Raw genomic sequence first — 23,284 nt, 5'->3', positions numbered from 1 at the left:
AAACACACCACACCAAGCTCAGTCTGCTTCGATTTAATGATTGACAATATATTAAATATGGAAAGAATACAGCAGAAAAAGAAACAGCACAGTCATGTTGGTGTACACAGTGATCTGCTATACACGCGGCATTGAAATATTCCGCTTTAACGCCGTCCTTGGATAAAGTGCTTTTTAAGGAAATAAAGCTCTCGCTGTTGAGGACGTGCTGTGTCTCGCCGATAGGTGACAGCCCGAGTCTTATCCAAAGGCTGAAACGAGAGCCAAGGCACAGCGGCTCAGACCATAGACGGGGTCCACGTTTTCTTGTCGGCATTTTTTTTTCTTTTTTTGACTCATAACAGGCCCTTCCACACTTCCCATTTAAGCCGCCTTTTCTGGACTGACTGTTGCAGACCTGCACATAATCTCCACATACAGTACTGCACTGTATTTTTTTTTTTTATTGAACCACAAAAACATGGCGCGATTGTCAAGAAACAAGTGAAAATAGGCGAAGAGTGTGTGTGAATATTTTGAGTCTGCCGGCAATCTACCATTGGCCAATTTGCCCGCTAGTCGTTTGGACACAACTTAAAAAGAGGAAAGGCGGCTTTGCTGGGCAGTGTGAAAGGGTCGACTCCCCCAATCTTGCATCGGGTCAACGGCATCAGAAGGAACGTGAAAAAGCCGACAGAAAGCATCTGCTCATATGACCGGTTATTGCTGTCAAGGGGGGGGGGCTCACTTGTCTGGCAGTGAACGTTGCTCCGCCCCCCAGAATGCGCTGGGAGGTGGCATACCAACAGAAAAAGGGCAAGGGGCATAAAACGTATAAATAACAAACATGGCAGGCAGCAGCATGGGGGTCACATTGCAGTTTTTGGAGCAATCGATCTATGGCGGAAAAGGCCTCGCTTTGGTCCCGGTTCTCTCAGGACCGACTCTGATTGGTGTTGATCATGATGTTGGGCAAAGCGTTGCGTCTCTTGCGCCAGGCTCCCAAGTCCCGAGCGTGCCTCTTCATCTGGTGGAACCAATTCTGCGTCCGGGACTTGTCCGCCGCCCGGAAAACAAACAACTCCCGCCGGATGTCCAGAACCTCAAAAGTATCCTGGCATTCGGGGTCCATGGACACCACGCAGTTGGCCAGCCGGATGGGCTCGCGCATCACGGTGAACTTGCCGCTGCACTTGTCTTTGATCAGAACCAGAACTCCGTCTTGGACGCTTTCTCCTGCTTCGCACGCCTGCTCGGCGCCAGGCCTCGTCCTCACCATGAGGAGACTCTGGACGTTTTGGAACTTGAGCGCCTTGCTTCCCTTCTTCACCCACTGGCCGTCGGCCGGCTGCGAGAGCTGCAAAGGACCCTCCATGACGAAGCGGGTGTCCTCCCGGGTCCAACCCAGGGTCCTCATGGACACCTCCCGCATTTCGGCGTCCACCGGCTCCCTGTTTTTGCGGCTGTCGCGGCGGAAGGAGCGTAGGGACCAGGAGGCCACGCCGTTGCCGTCCTGTTGCTTGGTCTTGGTGTTGATGTGCTCCAGGTGGGCCTCCACGCGGCTCTTGGCTTCGCGGAGACGGCAAAATTCGGGGTGCTTCTCCGGGGTGACTTTGAGGAGGCGACTGAGGAGAAGAGGGTACTTAGTGACCCGCTGAAGAGGCGCCATGAGGAAGGAACGCAGGTTCATGCGACGCAGCGCCGTGTTGTCGTTCTGGGAGACGTCCAGGAAGATCCTGGAAGATGTGAAAAGACAGAATGAGACTCCAGAGATGGCTATGAATAGAAAACCTCTGAATTAATGATGACCTCGTGCCTTTCATGTCAAGAATTGCACTGGCGGGAAAAGCCCGAAAAGCTCCAGTGGGCCAAACGCAAAGAACGTTTGCGTACATCCGGAAAATTCAACAACAGCACCTGAGCAGTTCTTTCTCCTTCTCCAGCACGTTGAGCATGTTCACGGAGGCCGACTGCTGCAGGCAGTACGTCTGGAAGGCCGGCAGCATGTTGACGAATTCCAGGAATATCTCACCGACGGACACCGTCAGCAGATCCTCGTCTCCCTAAGGCCAAACGTCCAGAGAGTGAGTGGGTGGGTTGGTCGGTCGGCACGGCACGTCACGTCACGTCACGTCACGTTAATCTGAAGACTTAGGTTTTTGGTTCATGTGCTTCAAGCCTGTGTTAGGGTCTGAAACTTATCATCGGTTTGGATCTAACTTGAAGGTCAGGGTTTCAAATTAAGGTTTCAGGCCTGACTGTGGCAAAGTCCCCCTCACCTGGTCCAGAGCGTGTTCAATGGCGTCGTGCAGATGTTCTGTGAACCTCTCATTAACGTCTCCCAGCTCCTGGACGTTGGCGAAGACCACGGCCAGCTGCTCAGAGCTCAGTAGGTTGGCGCCGCGCATGGGCTCGTAGAACTCCTCCTTGATGATCCTCAGGTCCTCGCCATAGCTGCTCTCCGTCTTCAGGAACTCCAACACGGCTTCCTTTCGCTCGGCCCGCAGTTTGGCGCAACGCTCGCACGTGCTTTGGCCCTCCGAGGTCTCGTCCCGCCGACCGCAGTCGGCGCACAATGGGAGTCTCTTCCAAGCCCGGGAGAGGCCCGGTCCGATGCCGCTGTCGGCCCGCTCCACTTCTGCGCCGCGTTGCCGCCGCCGGGGCTCGGCGCCGTTGTCGTCCTCCTCGCTGAGGCCGACCACGCCGCTGTCGGCGCTCAGGCTGCTGATGGTGCTCCAGCGGTGATGACGGCTGCGGCCCGCCCGGCGATCTGAGCCCAACCGGTCGTTTGAACCCGCCGGGCGCTCTTCTCTGGGAGGCTCCGAGTGACCACGGAGTGCTGCTGGAGCTGAGGGCGGAGCAAAAGGTCGCTTGATGTTACACTGATACAGTTTAAAAAGGGATCCAAAATACTGATAGCGCTGTGAAAAGTAGTTTGATAAATTATATATATTTTTAAAATATTTTGATAAATGTTCCTTTAGAAACTGCTTTATCACTGTCGGATAATATAACCAGTTTGACAATCTGAAATCGAGAAGGGAGGGGCTTGCTCTTTATAGCCCAGTAAATCTCCAATGAGTCACACGGCCGTCCGTCTCCTTTGTCCTCACCGCTGTCTCTCTCCCTTCGATGATGTCGTCCATGTGGCGAGGTCTGCATCTTGGCCTTCATCTCCGGCTGTTTGCGACTGGACGCGTTGGCCAGCATGGGATCACCGTGGCCCGATCGCAGGCAGCACTCCGTAGCCGCCTGCGATCGCTCGTAGGTCGCGTCTGAGCTGGAACGCAGGCACGCGCCCGGCGGCTGAGGGAAGGCAAACCGTACTTGTCAGTCAAGTATTGATATCAAGTATCAATATGCTACAATTATCAGTTTTTTTACAATATCATTTGACCCTCAAATATTGTTACGTATCGTGATATACAAGCTCCAAATTTTGATATCACACATCAAATAATATCAGGATTTTCCGTATCTGTTTGAGGTCACGCGCATTGAAATGTGAGCTCTTATCTCCATAATTTGAAGCATAGTCGGCTGAGAATTCCTCAACATGCGACATGATTCCTGGAGGTTTTTTTTGTTTTTTTTAAACGAGCTTTCAAGGTTCGTCAGGCACGGGCGGGGGGTAACAAATCACATTTTACGCTCGGCTTCGGGAAGGGCTGGGGCGAGGAGGGGTGGCGGCATTTAAAGAGACAGTACAACAGCTCGACATATACTGTATTGTGTTTTATTCATTGCCATAAAATGAGATTTGATTTTAAATAGTGGTGACTAGCAGCTTGTATTAATTAATTCAAAGCAACTATACTGATTTGGATTATGTTGTTTTGCCATAATGATTTATAAAATGTCAGTGGCTACCAGCGCTATAATGGCGTAGCATCTTTATCTTTTAAGCTAGCGAAATAGCAAAATAAAATGGCAGCTAACGGCACTGCATTGACGTAGCATCTGTAGGAAAAATCAGTTAGCTAGCGCCGGCTAACAGAGCACATACCCTTAGCATCTCTCTATTTTCTCGTCAAATTTGATCCTACTTTTGAACTTTTGTGTCCCCTGAAGTGACATGGGCGACGTTCCCCCACTGATGTTTTGAATTATGGCTGTTACATAATGCTGCTTTAATGTCCTGTCTCGCTCTCATTTTTTTTTTTTTTTTTTTTTTTAATCTTTCGTCAAAGCCAAACGTGTGAATGACTATGCGAGTTTCACTGCTACAGGATGGATGGATGGATGGATGGATGGATGGATGGATGGATGGATGGATGGATGGATGGATGGATGGATGGATGGATGGATGAGTTGCCAGGGATGGAGATAATCCCTCTTTTATTCCTCCCTTTCTTTCCATGCATCTTCAGACATTCCCTTCCATACACGGATGGTCGCACACGCATATATCTCTGCATGGTCGCGTGTGTCTGTCGCAGTGTCCTCACCATCCTTGAACGCAGACATTTGGCGAGCCAAGTCGCTGCTGAACCGCACGCTTAGGCGAACACACGCGAATATACGTGCACGCACACACGCATGGATATATTTAAAATGTAAAATTCTCCTTACGCATTCTCCCGCTTCCTCGCTTTGGCCGCCGTCTTCTGCTTCTCCTGCGGGCGTCTGGTGGCCAGCCTCGGCTCCTGCCGCGGTTGCCATGGCGACGGCGGCGGGGGGCTGTTGGGGGGCGTCTCTGTCCTGCTCAGCTGGCAGCCTGACGGGAGCCTCGGAGGAGATGTCTGCACTGCAGCTGGTTTGGTGGGGAGGGGGGTAATGATGGGAATGGGACACAGCGTGTCAATATCCAAATGCAATCGGCAAATAGCCATTTTGTTACAGATTGTCGTTATATGCCAGCAACAAATATTAATATGGTGTTGGATCTTGTTGGGTTTTTTTGGGTACAGTGTCAATATGCAAGTGTCCAATGATGATGGTGTGCCGAACAGATCATGTTCTTTATGGTACACTACTGATACACAATTGTCAAAAGTCGATGATCTGATACACAAGCGAAATTAATGATATTGTTGTATGACGTTGAACGTAAGAGTGATGTCGGGATGACTCATATCGGTTTTGTTTTAAAATACACAAGCTTCAATGTGATATTTGATGTCATTCTGTATCAGAACACAAATGTCAAATATCGTTTTTGCATTGATGCATTGTTTTATGATACAAATACAAATCGGGATACAAACGTGGAATATCGTTAGTCGATCTTAGTCTTACCAATACACAAAGAATCAAATATGTGTTCCTATGTATAATAATATTACAGTTTCAATATACAATATTAACCTATTGATTATGGATCTGGCTTACCTCTTCTTGATGAGGTCCAGAGCTGAGCCAATGAGGCCATCCTTCATTTTGTAGATCTTGGCCCCATAGCTGGACAGGTCCGTTCCCTCCAGTAGCAGCGCAGGGCAGCAACTGGATGGTCGCCCTTTGAGCTCCCTGCCGGTTGGGAAGGGAACCGACCCGACCGGTTCCAGACTGCACCTCCTACGCCGACTATTATCACCACTTTCTCCCTGACTTGAAGCTTGCAGTGGGGCCCTTGGAGATGGGCCCGTGCGGATCGGTGAACCTGTTTCGGTCTTACAAGCGGGAGGACTCGAGTACTCAGAACCTGCTGCGGCTGCCTGGTTCCGGTCCTTCATCCTCATTCTTTTAAACTCCTCAAAGGTGGGGATGTACAGGGGGCCCGTGTAAATGCTTTGCCGGTGTCCGTTGTCCCCTCCCAAAACGGGGACACTGGAAACGGTGTGGGACACCGGAAGTGCTCTCGGGCTGCACGGGGCCCCGTGAAGAGCCAGGTTGGGGCTGCTGTTCTGCCGACGCAATTCAAGTCTCCTCAGGACTTCCTGTTTAATTTCCTGGGGGCAAGTTAGACGCATACCGCCCGCTGGCCGGCACCCTGCGTTCAGTTCGACAGGTGTGGGGTCTGTGGTACGCAGTGGTAGAGTCTTCGAAGGCTCCACTGCTGACCGTGCACTCTGTAGGCGAAGCTTTTCCCTTAGACCTTTCCTGGCGTCCCATTCGTCCATTCCAGTGGGGAAAAGCAACTGCGGGAAATTGGGCACATCCTTCCTGCGGGGACTATGTTGGGGGTAATATGCCAGGCTCTCCAAATTTGACCCATCTGGGGGCCCGTCGTACCAGTGACTGGTGGCCGTGTAGCGTACAATAAACTCACTGGATGAGCACAAACCTGAATCCAGAACTGGGTTCCAGTTCAGGTTTTCCATACTCCGGTATGGCCTCCCCCCTGTTGGGACATCGAGAGTATGTCCTGGTACGATCTCTGCAGGCCCCTTTTCACCAGTGCAATGTCTTAAGTTAGACAGCAAGGTGCTGCTGTTACACCGAGATGCTAGTGGGTACCACTGGGGTCCGGGATAGTGGGTGGCGGCTCGGTACTGGGGGAAAGTAGGAAGAGCAGCGGTGGACAAGGGGAGGTGCGAGACGCAGGGTTCCATGGCTAAGGGGTAGTGGGCTGCTAGAGGGTGTAGAGGGCTGGTGGTCACATTATGATGGAGGTTTCACGTCTGGCATGGCCTTGCCCAGGCTTCCTCACACTTGTCTGGCCTAAAAAGTCGAATTTTGTTACGTAACAGCTGGCCTCTTGTTTCTTCTTAGGACAGTGTGACAACTTACCTCATTTTGTTTTATTTTGTTTTCATCTGGTCTCAAGACTTCCCCTGCCGCCCTCCTTCTGCTCTGGCAGCTCTAAGGCTAGCATCCCACAATGTCCCTCTTCCGAGAGCCTTAAAAAAACCCTTACTTTAATGCGGAATTGGAATTATGCAGTGTCCCTGTGTGAAACACACTAACGTCATCTAATTAGGAGTCAGTTTACTTGAATTTTCCCACAGGCTACACAGAGACCATAAAAGTAAATTCCTCGCATAACCTCGCAGTACACACTTGAATGTAGAGTAGAACAACCCCCCCCCCTCCCCCATGGGATACTGAGATGTAGAACAGCGTGTCTGTCAAGTGACAATCATTTTTAGACGCGACTCCCATGCAGCTGATGCGGCATCCCTGCAGTGCTGAATGATTGACAGTGTTAAAAAAATAATAATGATATTTTGCAATGGGAGAGGGAAGTGCCTGTTACAAAATACACACTCCTTGCTTCTAATCTTTTAGTTCAATAAATGGGCTTGGGCTCATTGATGCATGGCGCTGATGACACAGCCAGACCAGTCATTACTAGACGATCACAGAGCAGAATGAGCCTGATGGGAATTGGAATATCAATGACTGTCATTGATTTGTGTGCTCATTCATGCTTGGAGGGTTTACTTCCCGGCACAGGTGAAACTAAACTTATAGGTTTAGTGCATGTTGTCATCACTGCAGAAGCTCATTGTGGTGACATCAGCAACTCACAACATTGACAGTCAGCTCACACACACACACACACACACACACACACACACACACACACACACACACACACACACACACACACACACACACACACACACACACACACACACACACACACAGGTAATGTATCGGGTGCGGGGAGGGGGCTCCTTGTCCATCCTACAAAGCACATTATTAACAATAATAACCCCCCCAGATGGTTGATGGATTGATTGGTGGTGCACATAATGACAGAATGAAAAGCCGTGGATCGATATTCTTCATTGGCCCTGCTGAGAGTGGATTTTGATTTTCCGTCCTGTTTTCGTAACCTTAACCCTAATCTCAAACCCTAACCAGAATCAATCCCTAAAACCCTAACAAGAATTTCTATCTCTATAACCATAAGCGTCATCTTCTAAACCAAGTGGTTGGGTTCCAACCACTTGTCTTCCCTCATACTTGCCAGCATGCAATGATGGAAGCGTCACCTTTTGTCAGCTGCTGAGAACAAGTCGGAAAGACTCAAGTGGCCGTTCAAAGACTCCAAGTGCATGAGGGGGATACCTTTCTATCACACTCGTTTTTAGTTTCTCTTTGAAACCACCAGCTAGCTCCCTTTAAAGTGGTTTCCTGCCGATGCAAACAAAAGCCGGCGTTTGCGGCTCGTCTCCGAAGTGCACGTGTGCGTCAATCAATGTGTGTGTGAGGGAGAACCCTCGTCTTTTGTTGCGGCCAGCGAGAAACTGAGCATGCTCCGATGTGGTTGCCACGGAAATCGCCAAGCCACTCGCTCAACAGCTTTTTGTCTTATCATATGAATACATATGGACAAAATAATTTTAGCTCTGATGCAGTGGAAATAATGTGCCGACTATAAGGTTGTTGTGTTTTTAGGCCTCAATTTGAGAAAGGCATTGATGGATATCGAAGTAATAGGTTACACTTTCTGCCTTTGAGTCTCCCTGATTACTAAATTGTCACAGTAAGATTCTTTTAGGGTTTTGGCCTCCCACAAAACATGGCCGCTGGTCAGCCAATCACCCCCCCGAGGCTGTAATGAGCGAGGGATGCACACGATGAATAATTGACCCTCCTCATGAATTATCCAGGCGTGAGGACAAGTCTCATCTTGACCCGAGCGGTGTCGAGTGCAGCGGACCTCTCTCGAGGAGGACGTGGGATACACAAAGAACTGCCTCGATTGGGTGCCAGCAAACTTGTCTTGTTTTTTTTTTCATCATGGCGGGGCGAGTAAAAGTAACACTCATGATCACTTTTCTCTGGGCTAATCGGCCGTATCGCTGGCTCATCACTACGATTTCTTTCCTTGGGTGGGGCGATCAATATCTCAAAGAAGAAACTATTTTTACCAACCCAAAAAATTCTCCCAAAAATTTCTTCTAAGTTCCCATTTTTTAGTCATATTGTAAGTGTGACCAATTAAGATTTCAGGGGACAAACTGAAGGGTATCTGGGCCTGACCAGGTGGTACACCGCAGCAGCTGATCTGACAACAAATGGGTCACACATATCAGCGTACGCAGGCCAGTTTCCCTCATTCATTATTTAATTTTCCATCTGTGGTGGATAGGGAACTCCACGCAAGCAGCGTGCTCTACTCTTACGTAAGACCACACGCGATCATACGCAATTAGCTCAATGCTAAGATCAGTTTTGTGTGGAAGAATCCCTCCGCTAGGCAAAATTCCAAGTTTTCCTTGAGATGATTCAAGCCAAGAGCGAGAATGACAAGGTTGTTCGGTTATCGCCTCACTTTTTATCAGCGGCGTTCCTCCCGACAAGGCTAATTCACATTTCACAAACATATGGTTGCCTAATTGATTGCAATCAACTAAATGATCAGAAACATAATGAAATGTATGTATTACGTTATACGTTAAAGATTTTCATAAAAATATTACTTTTGTGTTGATCGATTAGATAACTGGGTTTTGTAATTACAACAAAGATTACAAAAAATTATTCTTTTGTTATTTATAAATTAACTATTTAATATTCTGCTCGAGTATTGCTGATAATTTGATTCAAGCATGTCTAAATATATTTTTTAAAACATTTCTTTAATTCCCCTTTTTTGTAAGTATTTATTGAAAAGGCTCATTGATGTTGCTCAGTCAAGGAAGGGAGCAAAACAGCTCATGTCAGCCACTGTGGTACTGCATGCTAATTGTAGCGTGCGCGCCAAGTTTTAAGTCAACACACCGTGCAGCTCCTCTGTGGGGTGTTGGCATCCCGGGGGGGTCCATCACGTTATCTGCTATCTGACAACAACATAGCACCACCTCTGCTCATTAAATGCAGGCGTCATATTGATACCTTGCGGGAAGCCGCAACAACCTCAAATAGCAATTGTTGCCGGTCGTGGTTTTCCGAGGACGTAAAGTCACAAATACAATATTTGGCTGCCCAAATTTTAATTTCACTACTTTTTTTCCTGGCCGATGCTGACATACGTATTTGGCAGAATAAAATAGCAATAGCTGATTAGCTGAGAGAGATACGTACAGTATATTAACAAAATAATGCAAGAATAAAATGACTAACATGGCTATATATGCGTAACGCGTTACAAAGTTACATCACTGCATTCTTGTCGCCACAAAACTATTTTGAAGAAAAGATTATATTGGGCCACAAAATATGTTGTATGTTGCTGTGAAATCATATGTAACATGACCCTACTAATGACACATTTCCCATGCAAATTCCATATTTTGCCATTTCAACGCTACATTTTTGTGCTCTCAAAAAATCCAATAATTGACCAACAGTTGCCATGTGACGCAAGGAGGATTTCTGTGTCGGTATTTTGGCACAAAGACCCACATTGAAGTAAATTTGTCCAGTAACGTTGTCGTTACCATACAAATATGTAACATCTTCCCGTTAAATCAGTACATTTGCTCACGAAAAGCTACATTATAAATGCATTAAAAGGCAGTGTAGGGGCACTTTAATGTAACGTTTTCCCCCATGCAGCTGTATTTTTGCATGGAAATGCCAGAGATGCTTAAGGTAACGTCAACAAGGCGTACTCACGGCAGATTAGCTGGGCTCCGTCACCTCCATCGCGTGAGGCGGATGGCAGGTTCGCTTTCGCGTCCGGCGTGGGGGGGCAGGCTCGCCGGGTAGGTTCCAAGCCAAACCGCTCCTGCCAGTAAAACTAGATTTTTACTTTTAAAGGGCAAAAGAATTGAAGAAAATATACGACGCGTTTTTTGTCCGCTTTTTAAAGCAAAGGTTCTCTTCCACGCGACCGCTTTCTTTGCGGCTTTCTCCTTGGGAACTGTGCTGCGTTCACGTACGCCGTGTAAAAATAAAACATCAAATCGGAGCGTACGTTCAGTCACACTGGCCAGCCCCCCCAAAACAAACAAACAAACAAAAAAAATAAATCGAGTTCAGTCCGGAATTCAAAAACACGCCATATCTTGATTTATGGCTTTTAACCAGCAAACTTAACAAAGAAAATGCCCTTTGTTCATGCAAACATTGAAGACTCTTTCAAAAGTAACATCACTATGGAGTTTTCACATCAAAGTTGCACTTTAATGTCTGCAAAATATAACATCGGTGGGGTAATTTATTAAAATGTGATTGGTTTTAGATGTGTTAAGTTGTTTTCCTCTTGATTCTTTGTATGTCAGTCTTGCAAGCCTTTTTTGGTGTTTTGAGTGTTGATTTCTCTAGATGGGCCCTAAGAAGATGCTTCGTTTGTGGCCCACCAGCCACGACCTCCATGAACAAACGAACGGCTTTCCCCTCACGCTCGGTGAAAGTGGAGACAGCAGACCAACAGATGATACACCATACAGCCAGCCGCTTTGTCAAGTAGAAAAATCCACAAGCAAAGTGGCTAAGAGCTGGTTTTTGTGTCACATTGTTGACCCTTTAACACAAAGGCAGCAGATGGAGCTTCCCCATTGAAGGTTTAGGATTTATTAGGCGTTAAAGACAGGAAAACAGATTATATACTGATTAGCCTCTTTTTACTGTCTCTTTACATTTCACTCTTGTTGCTCATTTTCCAATTCAAAATTATGTTTTTTTTGTAAAGTTCTGTATCACGTTATGTTATAAATGTCACGTTTTAAAGTGATAGATTTTACGTTTTAATGTGATAAATTACACGTTGAAACAAGTTGGACTTGAAACCAGTGAGATAAATGACAAAATAATTAAAAATATATTATTGCCTGTAAAATAAATAGTGTAATCTTATATTTAATTGTTCAGTGACGTTTTAGGAATTATGTAAAAATACTACAGCGCAGAACAATTTTTACTTTCAATTCATGACAGACACTAACGTCATTTCAAGTGACAGGCTGTGAGCCAATGGGCACACATTTTGATTCACCCCGAACCAATCAGAAAGAAGAAGAGGCGGAGCTCGACGACACTGTATGGTACATGGCCGTCGAAAAAAATAATAGCTGCCAAAAGTTCCGGCCAAACTCAGGATGAATGGAACAAGTTACGCCAACTTTGACAACCAGGAACATGTCTTGAAATTGGGAGAGACGTTCGAGAAGCACCCCAAAAGTGCCTACCACACTGTGCGATGTAAGTGAACGCTTCAGCTGATATGTGTTTTTTTTCTTCTTCCCCACACGGGCTAATAGTTTGCATGCTAGCTCATAGTATTTCCTTTACTATCGAAGGGTACAAGTTCAACAAAATTAACCACATCCTGAATTTATGTGTACTGGCTTCTTGATTCACACCAATGTGGCTTTTTTTTCTTGTTAATTTGGTTTTAATGTGTTTATTCAACGTGAAATGTACCGGTAGAATCTCTCAAATAGCTCGTGTGTTAGCCTACTCTCAATGAAGACAACACCGTCATCTTGTGGCAGCATACTGACAGTTACACTGCTACCCTAGTTCACTAGTATTTGAGTTATTATTTTTCTAATCATTCAAACTCAAATGTTTGTCTTTTTGTAACCTCCCCCCATTCCAACGTTTTTGCATTTTTTTTTAAAAATATGACTCATCATTTTTTTGTCTTAAAATTGTTCAGGCCATTCAGGACTTATGAGTCCCCAAAATATCCACCCACAACCACTTGAATTAAAAATCCTCCACTTTGTTCCCCAGATGATTTCAAACCAGCTTCGATTGACACAGCCTGTGAAGGGGATCTGGAAGTAGGCAAAGGAGAGCAAGTTACCATCACTTTACCCAATTTAGAGGTCAGACATTTCCTTGATCGTTTCAAAAAGGTGGGAATTGCTTATAGTTTTTCTGTGCTTTAGGGTTCCAGTGCCCCTGTGACAGTTTTCAAGGGTTCTAAGCGCTCCTATATGAAGGAGTGTATCCTCATTGTCAACCACGACACTGGCGAATTCCGACTGGAGAAGCTGAGCAGCAATATTGCAGTCAAGAAGACCAGGTATTGACGCATTTTTTTTTTCCTTCCCAAACGCTGTTACGAGTGTAGGATTTCATTTGCTCTCTGGCTTTTTATTTTATGTGTTTCAGGGCCGAAGGCAGCAGTAAGATTCATTCCCGCGTGGAGCAGCAGCCCAGTCGTCTGGGCCAGCAGATGAAAAGCAGCAGTAGTGGAAGTAGCAGCGGAAGTGGAAGCAAAAGCTTGCCGGGATTCAAAAATTCTCCGCCCAAAGAGAAGACCTCGCCCGCATCGCCCTTGGATGATATCGAAAAAGGTGTCAACTTCTACCTACCTAGTTCACTAACTACGACCTCCCTGCTCGCTTTCAAAATCTCTGCAGCGGCTGACCTCCCCAATGATATATTTTGTGATGCTACTATTCAATGATCATTGTGCAGAACTGATGGCGGAGGCACGCGTCATGGACCAGATGAGCAGTGCCAGCTCCTCCAACAGCTCCTCGTCCTCCAGCAGTGATGACAGCTCCGGAAGCAGTGACTCGGAGGACGAGCGGACCGGTGGTACTGGCACCACGGCAGTGGCCCAGAACCACCAAAGCATGCCGGTCCTCACCACCAACAGCCGGCAGCAGGAGGGAGGGGGAGGAGGAGGGGGTGGCGGCGGCGGCGGCGGTGGGCTCATGAACACGCTCAGTGAGTAACAACCCTAACCACCCATTGTTACATTAAATGAGTACTTTTTAAAATTACTTAAATTCAAATGTTCCCCCGCTGTCTTACAGAAAACGACCTCCAGTTAAGTGAATCGGGCAGCGAAAGCGACTGACCAATCACCAGCCAGGACGTCCGCTAACTTCCGTTTCTTTCCCCCCTTTTTTTTTCTTGATCAGTTATTTTTGTTTTGTTATACAAGCAACTAAATGCTCAGGAAACCTGGGTCAATCCTGCATTTTTTTGTTTATTTTAAACATAGCTGCGAATCAAGTCTTAAAGCCTGCACTGCAGTGGTTCAACATTTCAGCTCAGCATTATGGCTAATATACATGATGTGCCTTGCATGGTTGCATCTCATACATGAACCTCTCTTCATTTTTCAAACTGTTGCCTCCACTCGCTCACTCGTATTGTCGACAGTGTCACTAGTTGCCTCTGTGGCTTGCTACTTGCCTTCTAATATAACGAGGAGGGAGTGGTTGCTAATCTTGTTAGCATGTGGAATTGTTACTATGATTAGTAACATCGCCACTTGTTACTGCATCTAGCTGCTTCCATGGCTTGTTCGCTCGCCACTCTGCTAGCATACCTAAAGACATCACTGTTGCTTGCTAGTGACCTCCTGGTTGCTAATGTATCCAGCTACATTCAAATTCTTTTGCTAATTTAGCCAATTACTAATGTGCCTAGTCACCTTTCTGGTTATGCCCAAGGTCAGTGATGCCTCGTAGCTTTAAACCTGCAATACTTGAATCCAAATCATTAATTTATTTCTCCAAGCAGCCGAATGGCCCAATAATTATATATTTGATGTCGTTTTAGTAATTGACAGCCTGTTGGCACTGCCCAGCTCTGCTTTTTCCCCTCTCTTGTTGAACTGGTCCTGCTTGCATAATTTGTAAAGGGAGAAATAAATATTTTAATTGGGTACATGACAGTCTAACTCTTCTATTCAGCCTCATGTCTCTTTGATCCAGAGAATATTCAAAATAGCCGCATTGGGTGGAGCACAGCAAAGAGAACATTACCACAACAGACTCATCCATTCATTTCCTCTACCGCTTGTCCTCCACATCAGGTTAGAAGCCAAATTTGAAGGGAACAATTAGTTAATTCAACAAAATGTGTTAACTTTTGCAAATGTGAAAATATTGAACGAAGAAGAGTTTGAATTAATTGAATTATCCCCAAACATCCTATGTCACACTTTGGTAAATTTCAATCTAACACTTACCCCCCCCCCCCCCCCCCCCCCCCACACACACACACACGGGAAATGTATTCATTTATTGGCAGATTGACCCAAGAGTAGGTCGTTGCGTTTTTGAGCCATAATTGAGTTATGACTGACCGAACTATTTTTAAAGCGACGATGCCGGGTGGGATCAGTGAGTCACCATGGTGAGTGACGTAAATTGTTCTTGGCACCAATGCAACGTTCCTGAAGTTCTGAACACTTTAATCCGAGTAACGTGTTTCTTCATGTCATTGTGTGCAAAGTGGGTCGCTCCGTGTCAAAGTCCGCATATTTTCCCAGCACGCTGCGCCATTGGCGGACAACAAAAGCAAAGCGAACAACAAGCTCCGTCGCAGAAGAGCGCGACATGTTCGCCAAGGTTATCACCGGCTTCGGCTTGCGGACCCGCTGCTGGATCCATGTGAATACGCGGCCGGCGGCCGAAGTGACGGGCCTGGCGGTCGAACCTCGGCAGCCTGCGCGCCGCCACGCATCGTCCACCTGCACCGGCGCTGTGTCGGACGTCGGCCGGGTGAAAAGCATGGACGAGCTGGGCGGGCCGAGCTTCCTCAGCACGCTCAACTGGCTCTTCGTTAAGGGATACTTCAAAACCACGCAGCAGATGCAAGTAAGTAGGCCAGGCAGGCTGTGTTCACGTCTCTTTATTTAGATGTGATATATTTTATTTACCCAGTGTTGTTGTTTTATTGCTGTCCTCCTCTGGCCCCAAAAAATATCCAGGTGGGCTTGTTCAATCATTGCTTTGGTTGCTAAGAAAGTCTGACTATTAAAAAGAAAGTCAGAATATTTGAAAGTAAATATTATGTTTGAGATTAAGTTGTAAGAAGAAAAATAATATCAGAAAATAAAATCAGCACCCCCCCATTCAGTAGTATTATTGTGACACAATTATGCAATTTGACAAGACCTACAACAGTCCAAATCATTTATTTCAGCAACCTTCTACTCGAACCTAACCCATTAAAACACAAGTGGGTCTTTGCTTCCAGATCGAGCACAAGAAGCTGTACGGACCCCTGTGGAAATCCACCTACGGCCCCCTGGTAGTTGTCAACGTGGCCAGCGCCGAGCTCATCGAACAGGTTCTGCGCCAGGAGGGTCGGCACCCGGTCCGTACCGACATGCCGCACTGGAGGCACTACCGAGAGGTGCGCAACCAAGCCCACGGGCCCCTCACCGAGTGAGTCTTGATACCTTGACCGCCCTACGTCGACTCTTGTTGGTTGGCGCTTTTCTGTTTTTCCTGTCTGACTTGTACCGTGACGTTTTCTCCATATGCTGTGTGTGAACAACACTCAAAACACACATTTGAAGAGTGAAGAAAAGGTAGCACACAAAAAATGAAATATTACATGAATGAAAGTTGCAACATTAAAGAAGATATTTTTGTTGATAAAGTGTGACTTTTATCCGAAAACTAATTTGCAATATTAGAGCATAAAGTTGTGATATGACACTATAATTGTTAGTATGTTAGCTTTCAAGCTAACCCTTTGATGTTTTTAGGATTGGGGCCAATTGGCTGCGTATCCGCAGCATCCTGAATCCTCGCATGCTGAAGCCAAAGCACGTTGTCTCCTACGCCGACACCATCAACCCGGTGGTGGCTGACTTTGTGGAACGACTCTGCTGGTTGCGCCTCAACAACAACAATGGCGTCAGCGACCTGGTGCCCGACGTGACTGAAGAACTTTACAGGTTTGCTTTTGAAGGTAAAAAAAAAAAAAGAACTATTTGCATTTCACTTTCCTGGTGCAGTTTGTGGAAAATAAAACGTACTTGTGGTGTTTGTTTGAGGCATCTGCTCGGTGCTGTTCGAGACGCGTCTGGGCTGCCTGGAGCAGGACATACCCGTGGAGACGCAAAAGTTCATCCACTCGGTGGGGGAAATGTTCCGGCTGTCTTCTATCGTCATCCTCTTCCCAAAGCGCTACTGGCCCTACCTGCCCTTTTGGAAAAGCTTTGCGGCCACCTGGGACCACCTCTTCAAATTTTGTGAGACCATCATCAGAAATACTTTTACCATGATCAAATAACGGTACTATAATCATCTTTTCAATTTTTAAACTGATCCGACCAGACCTTGATTTTATTAGTGAAAATCTTATTCTGTGTGCACCTTTCATCGAGTTTGTTAATGATTACGTGTGCAGGGAGTACAAATAGTTGACATTAGTAAATGAACACAAATGGGAGTCATTTGAGGACTCGGTTCTGGTCCGTGTCAATGCACTGTAAAGTCTGTCGTGACCTCCCTCAAGGTACAAAGTTCACCACCTGCCCCAGCGCTGATACAACAGCAGTACATTTCAACTTCAGTTTGTTTGAATTAAATCCCAAAGCACAGTCGCTCACATTTTTTAATACAAAACATAAATAATGATTTTATTATAATGTATTATACGTTAATGTTTTAAACTGTACCTAAATGTTTCTAAGCGAATGTATTGAATTTAAAAAGGCATGGATTCTTTATTGTACCGCTAGAGGGCGCCAGCTGCGGACCACATTTCATTAGCTACAAAATAATCGACGTTATTAGGTATACAATTAAAGCAGTGGTTCTTAACCTGGGTTCGATCGAACCCTAGGGGTTCGGTGAGTCGGCTTCAGGGGTTCGGCAGAGCTGGTATGTCATCCCCCCCCCCCCCCCCCCCCCCCCCCGCGGATGGCCGAACACACCTGAATGTCGTGTAAATTCGCGATAACGCATATCTGAACTGGTCTTGCAAAGGCAACAGCAGAAGTCACACTGATTTGCTGGTATGTCATTCCCTCCAGAGGGGTTCGGTGAATGCGCATATGAAGCTGATGTGGTTCGGTACCCCCACCATAAAGAGGGGTTCGGTGAATGCGCATATGAAACTGATGGGGTTCGGTACCTCCAAAAAGGTTAAGAACCACTGAATTAAAGGTAAAGAGAAAACAAAGTAGATCAAGCATTTACAGTGACCACCCAATAAAAAAAAAAAGATAATTAAATATAAAACCAACCAATATGAACGAATATAAATTTAAATTAAATTACAATGAATACACCACTAGTACGAAAAAAAATTCAATTCGTAATAAAAAGTGTGTCTATATGTTTATTTTATTTTCAGCTTTTTCAGTATTTCTGTCCATTTCTGGGTGAAGTGTTTGCATATATGTGGTTGTTTTTGTGCAGCAGAAGAGCTAGTACAGAAGAAGCTGGAGGAGCTGGGGAAGAAGGAGCAGGTGGATGGTGACATGGAGGGCGCCTATCTGACTCACCTGCTTCTCAGCCAGAAAATGAACCTCACCGAGATCCTGGGAAGCGTCACCGAACTCCTGCTGGCGGGAGTCGACACGGTCTAAACCTTTTGTTTATCAAATGCTCTTAATCTTGCAATAATATTTACTGCTTATTGAATGGTATTTAATATGCATTCCAAGTCCTATTTATTACAATCTTCTTCTACTTCAGACATCCAACACCATTTCGTGGGCTCTGTACCATCTGGCTAAGGAGCCTGGCATCCAGGACCAACTCCACCAGGAAGTGTTGACTGTTTGTCCCGCCTCCCGCGGAATGCCCACCGCCGAAGATATCACCCGAATGCCCTACCTGAAGGCCGTCGTTAGGGAGACGCTGCGGTGAGAGTGGGACATCACTGTACCCAATGATTCTTTTTCATTTTTTTTTTTTAAACAGCCACATTGTGTGTTGTCTGCATAGGCTATACCCCGTCGTACCGGGAAACGCTCGCCTCACTGTGGAAAACGAGATTGTGGTGGGAGATCATCTATTTCCTAAAAGGGTGAGGCTTGGATCATACAAAGTTACGCCACCCACACACGACAACGGGTGGCTCAGAACAATGACTCATTACATGTTGCATTTACACTAATGTGAAAGATGCAATCTGGATCAAATCTGGATTATGATGGATTTGGCATTAAATTGGCAATTGTCATCCACCCGCTCAGACTCTATTCCACCTGTGCCACTACGCCGTCTCCCACGACGACAGTGTTTTTCCCGAGCCGCATCGCTTTCTGCCGCAACGATGGCTGCGGCAGGAGAACACCAAGCAGCAGCAACACCCATTCGGATCGGTGCCTTTCGGGTTTGGGATCCGGGCTTGCCTGGGTCGTCGGGTGGCCGAGCTTGAGATGTACCTGCTACTGTCCACGGTAGGGTTTCAAAATACAGTTAGGGCTTCAAATTGGGGTACAGAACTAAATTCTTGTTGTCTGGTATCCAAAGCTAATCGCTCGTTTTGAGGTGAGGCCTGACCCCAGTAGCACCGGTCCCGTCAAACCTATCACCAGGACTCTGCTGTGCCCGGCCGCGCCCATCAACCTCATCTTCAAGGACAGACAAGCGTGATGGTCAAGGCTTGGTTCAGAAAACGAACAAACACTTTTTGTGTGACACTTTTAATTAAGGCATTGGCTACATTGGACTTCAACTAATGACATGATTGATTCTACTCTAAAATTAACAATTTTATTTTAGCGAGACGTTTGCACTGGTAAGAAAGAGAGTTTTATGTTTGTGTGTGTGTGTGTGTGTGTGTGTGTGTGTGTGTTCGCGCGTGCTACAAAACCTTTATTGTTGATATGGTTTTATTATGCATTTAAGCAACAAAATGTATCAACGTACTGTGATGTTGTACATTGGTTGAAAAAAAAAAAAAAAAAAAAAAAATAAGGCATGCACATATTTTGTCCATAATCAGAATGGCTTATTTGTTATACATTTGGTGAGCGCAGAAAAAAACCCATTTTGAATTGTACATTTTATTTTTAGGAGGGAGCAGCCACTGCCACGTGGGTATTTTTAACTTTATTTTATTTTTGCATGGGGATGTTTTTTTTTTTTTAGTTAGTTACGTTTATTCACACACACACACGCACGCACGCACGCACGCACGCACGCACGCACGCACGCACGCGCACGCACACACACACACACACACACACACACACACACACACACACACACACACACACACACACACACACACACACACATCATGTATACAGCTTGCTGGATATATCATTTTAGGCATGTGAATAGGTCTCCTAAGGAAGCTAACCAAAGCTTATGGTAGGAGCCTTCTGTGTAGAGTTAGTTGTTGGTGAGCTATCATTATAATAGACATACACATAGGACATTTACATAGATGGCATTTACATACATTTAACATGCTGCGTGTAACGCAACGGACATTTAACATAACCTAACATAACATGACACTAACATGACAACGTACACTTAACATAATATAACAACAATATACATTTAACATACAGTTTGTGATCCTATAAAGTATAATTATGTGTAAGAGTTCAACAGTTGATGTTTTAGTTGAAGTTTGACTATGGAGACAGATTGTGATATTTTGAGGCTGTCGCTCAGCTCATTCCAAATCTGTGGTCCCCGGCACACCACACTCATACTGGTTCTCATTAATTTGCGTTTTTTACCTACAGTGAGGTGTTTGTGTCTATTATTGTGGGTGTGCTGGGGAACACAGATGGGAATGAGCTGTTTTGATCCGTGGTTAGAGTCTGAGATGACCTGATATATTACACAGGCGTTCTGATAGTAATTGAAATCGTTGAGTCGAAAGATACGATAACGGGCAAACAGGTGACGGGTGGGTGAGTTTGGTTTTGTTCAGGAGATAGCGCAAATGACCTTTTTTCTGTAATATTTCCAGTTTCTTGATATAGCTGGGATAGGTGTTGCACCAAATAATATTACAATAGTTAAGATGTGGTTCAAATAAAGTTTTATATAAAGTGAGAAGGGATGAGCATGGCAGCAGGTGCCGCAGCTTGAAAAAAAGACCAACATATTTTGACAATTTATGAGCTAGGTAGTCTAAGTGACTTTTGAAATTTAAACAGTCATCTATGTGGACCCCGAGGAATTTGGTAGAGTGGAACCTTTTAATCTCTTCACAATCTATTTTTATTTTAGTGATAGGATTTTCCATTTTTAATTGTTTTTTGTTAGAGTGGAATAGCATATAATTGGTTTTTCCAATGTTGAGGGAAAGTTTATTTACTTTAAGCCAAGAGTTCACCCTCTGTAGTTCCTTGTTGAGAACGTCATGAAGTTCATACATATTATTTTGTGATATGAACAGGTTGTTGTCATCTGCAAAAATTATTTTATGGAGAGTTTTAGAGAAATTAACCAAGTCTTTTATATAGATGATGAAGAGCAACGGGCCAAGAATAGAGCCTTGTGGGACCCTACACTTGATGCATGTCTGTGGTGACTTAGTGTTATTAATGCTGACATATTGTTGTCTCTGATTAAGATAACTTTTGAACCAGTTAAGAGCTAAGCCACGGATCCCATAATGATTCAATTTATTTAGGAGTATGTTCCGATCAATGGTGTCAAAGGTCTTTGATAGGTCCAGAAATACACCAATACCATAGTCCCCTTGTTCTTGTCGTTAACTTTTTCAAGTAGATCCAGGATGGCCATACAGGTGGTGTGTTTCTTCCTGAAACCGTATTGGCATGATGTTAATATGTTTAGTTTGTTGAGGTAATTGATTAATCTATTGTAGATGATTCTCTCCAATATTTTGGAGAGGGTGGGTAGTATAGCTATGGGCCGGTAATTGGTCTTATCATTTTTGTCACCACATTTGTATATAGGGATGATTTTTGCAATTTTTGTCCTTTCAGGAACAATGCCTGTGGATAGGGAGAGGTTGAGACAGTGGACAAGTGGGTCAGCAATTACATTTGCTATAGATTTTAAAATTCTGCTGTTAATCTCATCCTCACCAGCTGAGTTGGAGGTCTTCATGGACTTTATGATGTTGGGAATTTTATTTTTTTCTGTTGGTTTCAGGAAGAAAGAGTTTGGGTAAATACCCTTCAGGTAATGTTGATACGAAGCTCCCTGTAGTTGGCTGATCTTACTTGATAAATTCTCACCTATGGCTATAAAGTAGTCATTGAATTCATTAGCGAGGTCAATGTTGCTGTTAGTAAAAGAGTCGGGGAGCGTAGTTTGTTTATGGCGTCTGTTTAGGACATTGTTTAATATGTGCCAAGATTTTTTTGAGTCACCCTGCGCATCTTGCAAGAGTTTGCTATAATGGTTGGCTTTACTTATCCTTAATAAATGTGTAAGTTTATTTTTGTAGGCGTTATATTTATTTTCAATTGTTGTCTGTCTTAAATATCTATTGTATAGTTTATTTTTGTGCTTAATGGAATTAGAGAGCTCTTGGGTTACCCAGGGTTTAGTTTCCCATCAAACTCGGCCCACACTGGCATGTGCAGCTGATATAAGCTAACCAAAGAACCTTGAACGTTGCCTTTTCTGAATGGAGACTTTCTGCTCTTGAAAGGCCCAGCGCTGTATTGTACTTTCCTGAAGACAGAGCTTTCTGAACAAGAATTGTGACTGAACTCAACCAACCTGTGTAAGTCTAATTTGTGCTTCAGTGTTTTAGCATTTTCCTAAATCAGAAGAAATCAAACGAGCACGCAGTGAGTAAATTGGATAACAGGTGATTGGCAATGGCTTTTGCCGTGAGGCGCAGATAACGCGCTCCCTAAATTGTGGGCAAAATCCAACACTTGATAAGGTCTTGATTTAAAACTTTGACTTTAATTTAGTTTATTATGGCAGTGTACCTAATCCAGTGTCCCCCTGTTATTCCGTCGCACACTCCACAGGTACTTCCTTCCTGGTTACACGCTTCCTTTTACTCTACCTTCCTTCCTTTTCCCCAATGTTCCTTTGCTTACAGCTCTCTTTCTCAAGTTCAAGTTCAAGTTTACTTTATTGTCAAAAATCCTATGTAACAGGGTTACCACAGAAGTTTGAAATTGCGTTTGACCAGTCTCCAATGTGCAGATTAACTAAAAACATTTAAATAAGACATTGACATAAATCTCTTTCTTTCTCACACACACACATACACACAACACACACAACACACACAGCTAACTTACTCATACTGAATTTACAATTTCTTTCTCTGACATATTCATTCACAACATAAACATAGACAATGCACACTTACACATTGCAGTCATTCAAACACTAACATGCTGATAAACATGTGCAGTACTATACAATAAAATACTCTCTCTCACATACACACACACGCACACACACACACACACACACGGTGTGTAATAAGAGTATTGACAATACAGACCCACACACACACACATACATACACAGCAGCAGAAGTACAATCAGTGGTCATAGAAGTAAAGTGAAAAAGTGTATAACTGTATATAAGGTGCAAGAGTAAAGTGCCAAGTGGCATGGTGACTTTGGAATGTTCAAGTGGTTTTCCTCAGTGTGTTCATGAGTCTGATGGCTTGAGGAAAGAAGCTGTTACTCAGTCTGCTTGTGCGGGACCGCAGGTTGCGGTACCGCTTCCCTGATGGTAGAAGGGAGAACAGTCTGTGTGCAGGATGAGTAGTGTCTTTGATGATGTTCATTGCCCTCCTGGTACAGTGTGAAGTGTACAGTTCCTGAATGGCTGGAAGGGGTGACCTGATGATCTTTTCTGCTGTCCTCACCACCCTCTGCAGCGC

At 45.0% G+C, this 23,284-nt stretch overlaps 3 protein-coding genes across 5 annotated transcripts; 2 read left to right on the top strand and 1 right to left on the bottom strand.

Moving 5' to 3' along the window:
* Nucleotides 1-18: 18 nt before the first annotated feature.
* Nucleotides 19-10,699, bottom strand: arhgef49 (Rho guanine nucleotide exchange factor 49). 3 transcript variants are annotated; one of them, XM_049728745.2, is made up of 8 exons: nt 10,432-10,699; nt 6,649-6,758; nt 5,311-6,579; nt 4,552-4,732; nt 3,093-3,285; nt 2,259-2,827; nt 1,897-2,042; nt 19-1,715 (listed from the first exon to the last, which is right to left on the bottom strand). In XM_049728745.2, exons 3-8 carry the CDS (start codon nt 6,468-6,470, stop codon nt 914-916), a joined length of 3,051 nt encoding a protein of 1,016 aa, XP_049584702.1. In that variant the 5' UTR covers nt 6,471-6,579; nt 6,649-6,758; nt 10,432-10,699; the 3' UTR covers nt 19-913. The 3 variants fall into 3 exon arrangements, with proteins under 3 accessions (XP_049584702.1, XP_068507812.1, XP_068507811.1); XM_068651711.1 differs by having other exon boundaries at nt 6,649-10,699; XM_068651710.1 differs by having other exon boundaries at nt 5,311-10,699.
* A 1,075-nt stretch (nt 10,700-11,774) lies between these two features.
* On the top strand, nt 11,775-14,394 carry eaf2 (ELL associated factor 2). Its single transcript, XM_049728761.1, has 6 exons — nt 11,775-11,958; nt 12,496-12,590; nt 12,654-12,790; nt 12,880-13,064; nt 13,189-13,443; nt 13,533-14,394. The coding sequence occupies exons 1-6, from the start codon at nt 11,856-11,858 to the stop codon at nt 13,574-13,576; spliced, it is 819 nt and encodes a 272-aa protein (XP_049584718.1). The 5' UTR covers nt 11,775-11,855; the 3' UTR covers nt 13,577-14,394.
* A 427-nt stretch (nt 14,395-14,821) lies between these two features.
* Nucleotides 14,822-22,143, top strand: cyp27a3 (cytochrome P450 family 27 subfamily A member 3). Its single transcript, XM_049728749.1, has 10 exons — nt 14,822-14,865; nt 15,002-15,329; nt 15,712-15,902; nt 16,229-16,434; nt 16,520-16,717; nt 17,892-18,055; nt 18,171-18,340; nt 18,423-18,504; nt 18,674-18,880; nt 18,954-22,143. Exons 1-10 carry the CDS (start codon nt 14,837-14,839, stop codon nt 19,074-19,076), a joined length of 1,698 nt encoding a protein of 565 aa, XP_049584706.1. The 5' UTR covers nt 14,822-14,836; the 3' UTR covers nt 19,077-22,143.
* The last annotated feature ends 1,141 nt before the right edge of the window (nt 22,144-23,284 follow it).

Source organism: Syngnathus scovelli, chromosome 8 (genome assembly GCF_024217435.2).
Source record: "Syngnathus scovelli strain Florida chromosome 8, RoL_Ssco_1.2, whole genome shotgun sequence".
NCBI lineage: Eukaryota > Metazoa > Chordata > Actinopteri > Syngnathiformes > Syngnathidae > Syngnathus > Syngnathus scovelli.
Note: the sequence above shows the minus strand (reverse complement) of the source record. Positions and strands in the feature narration are given on the sequence as shown.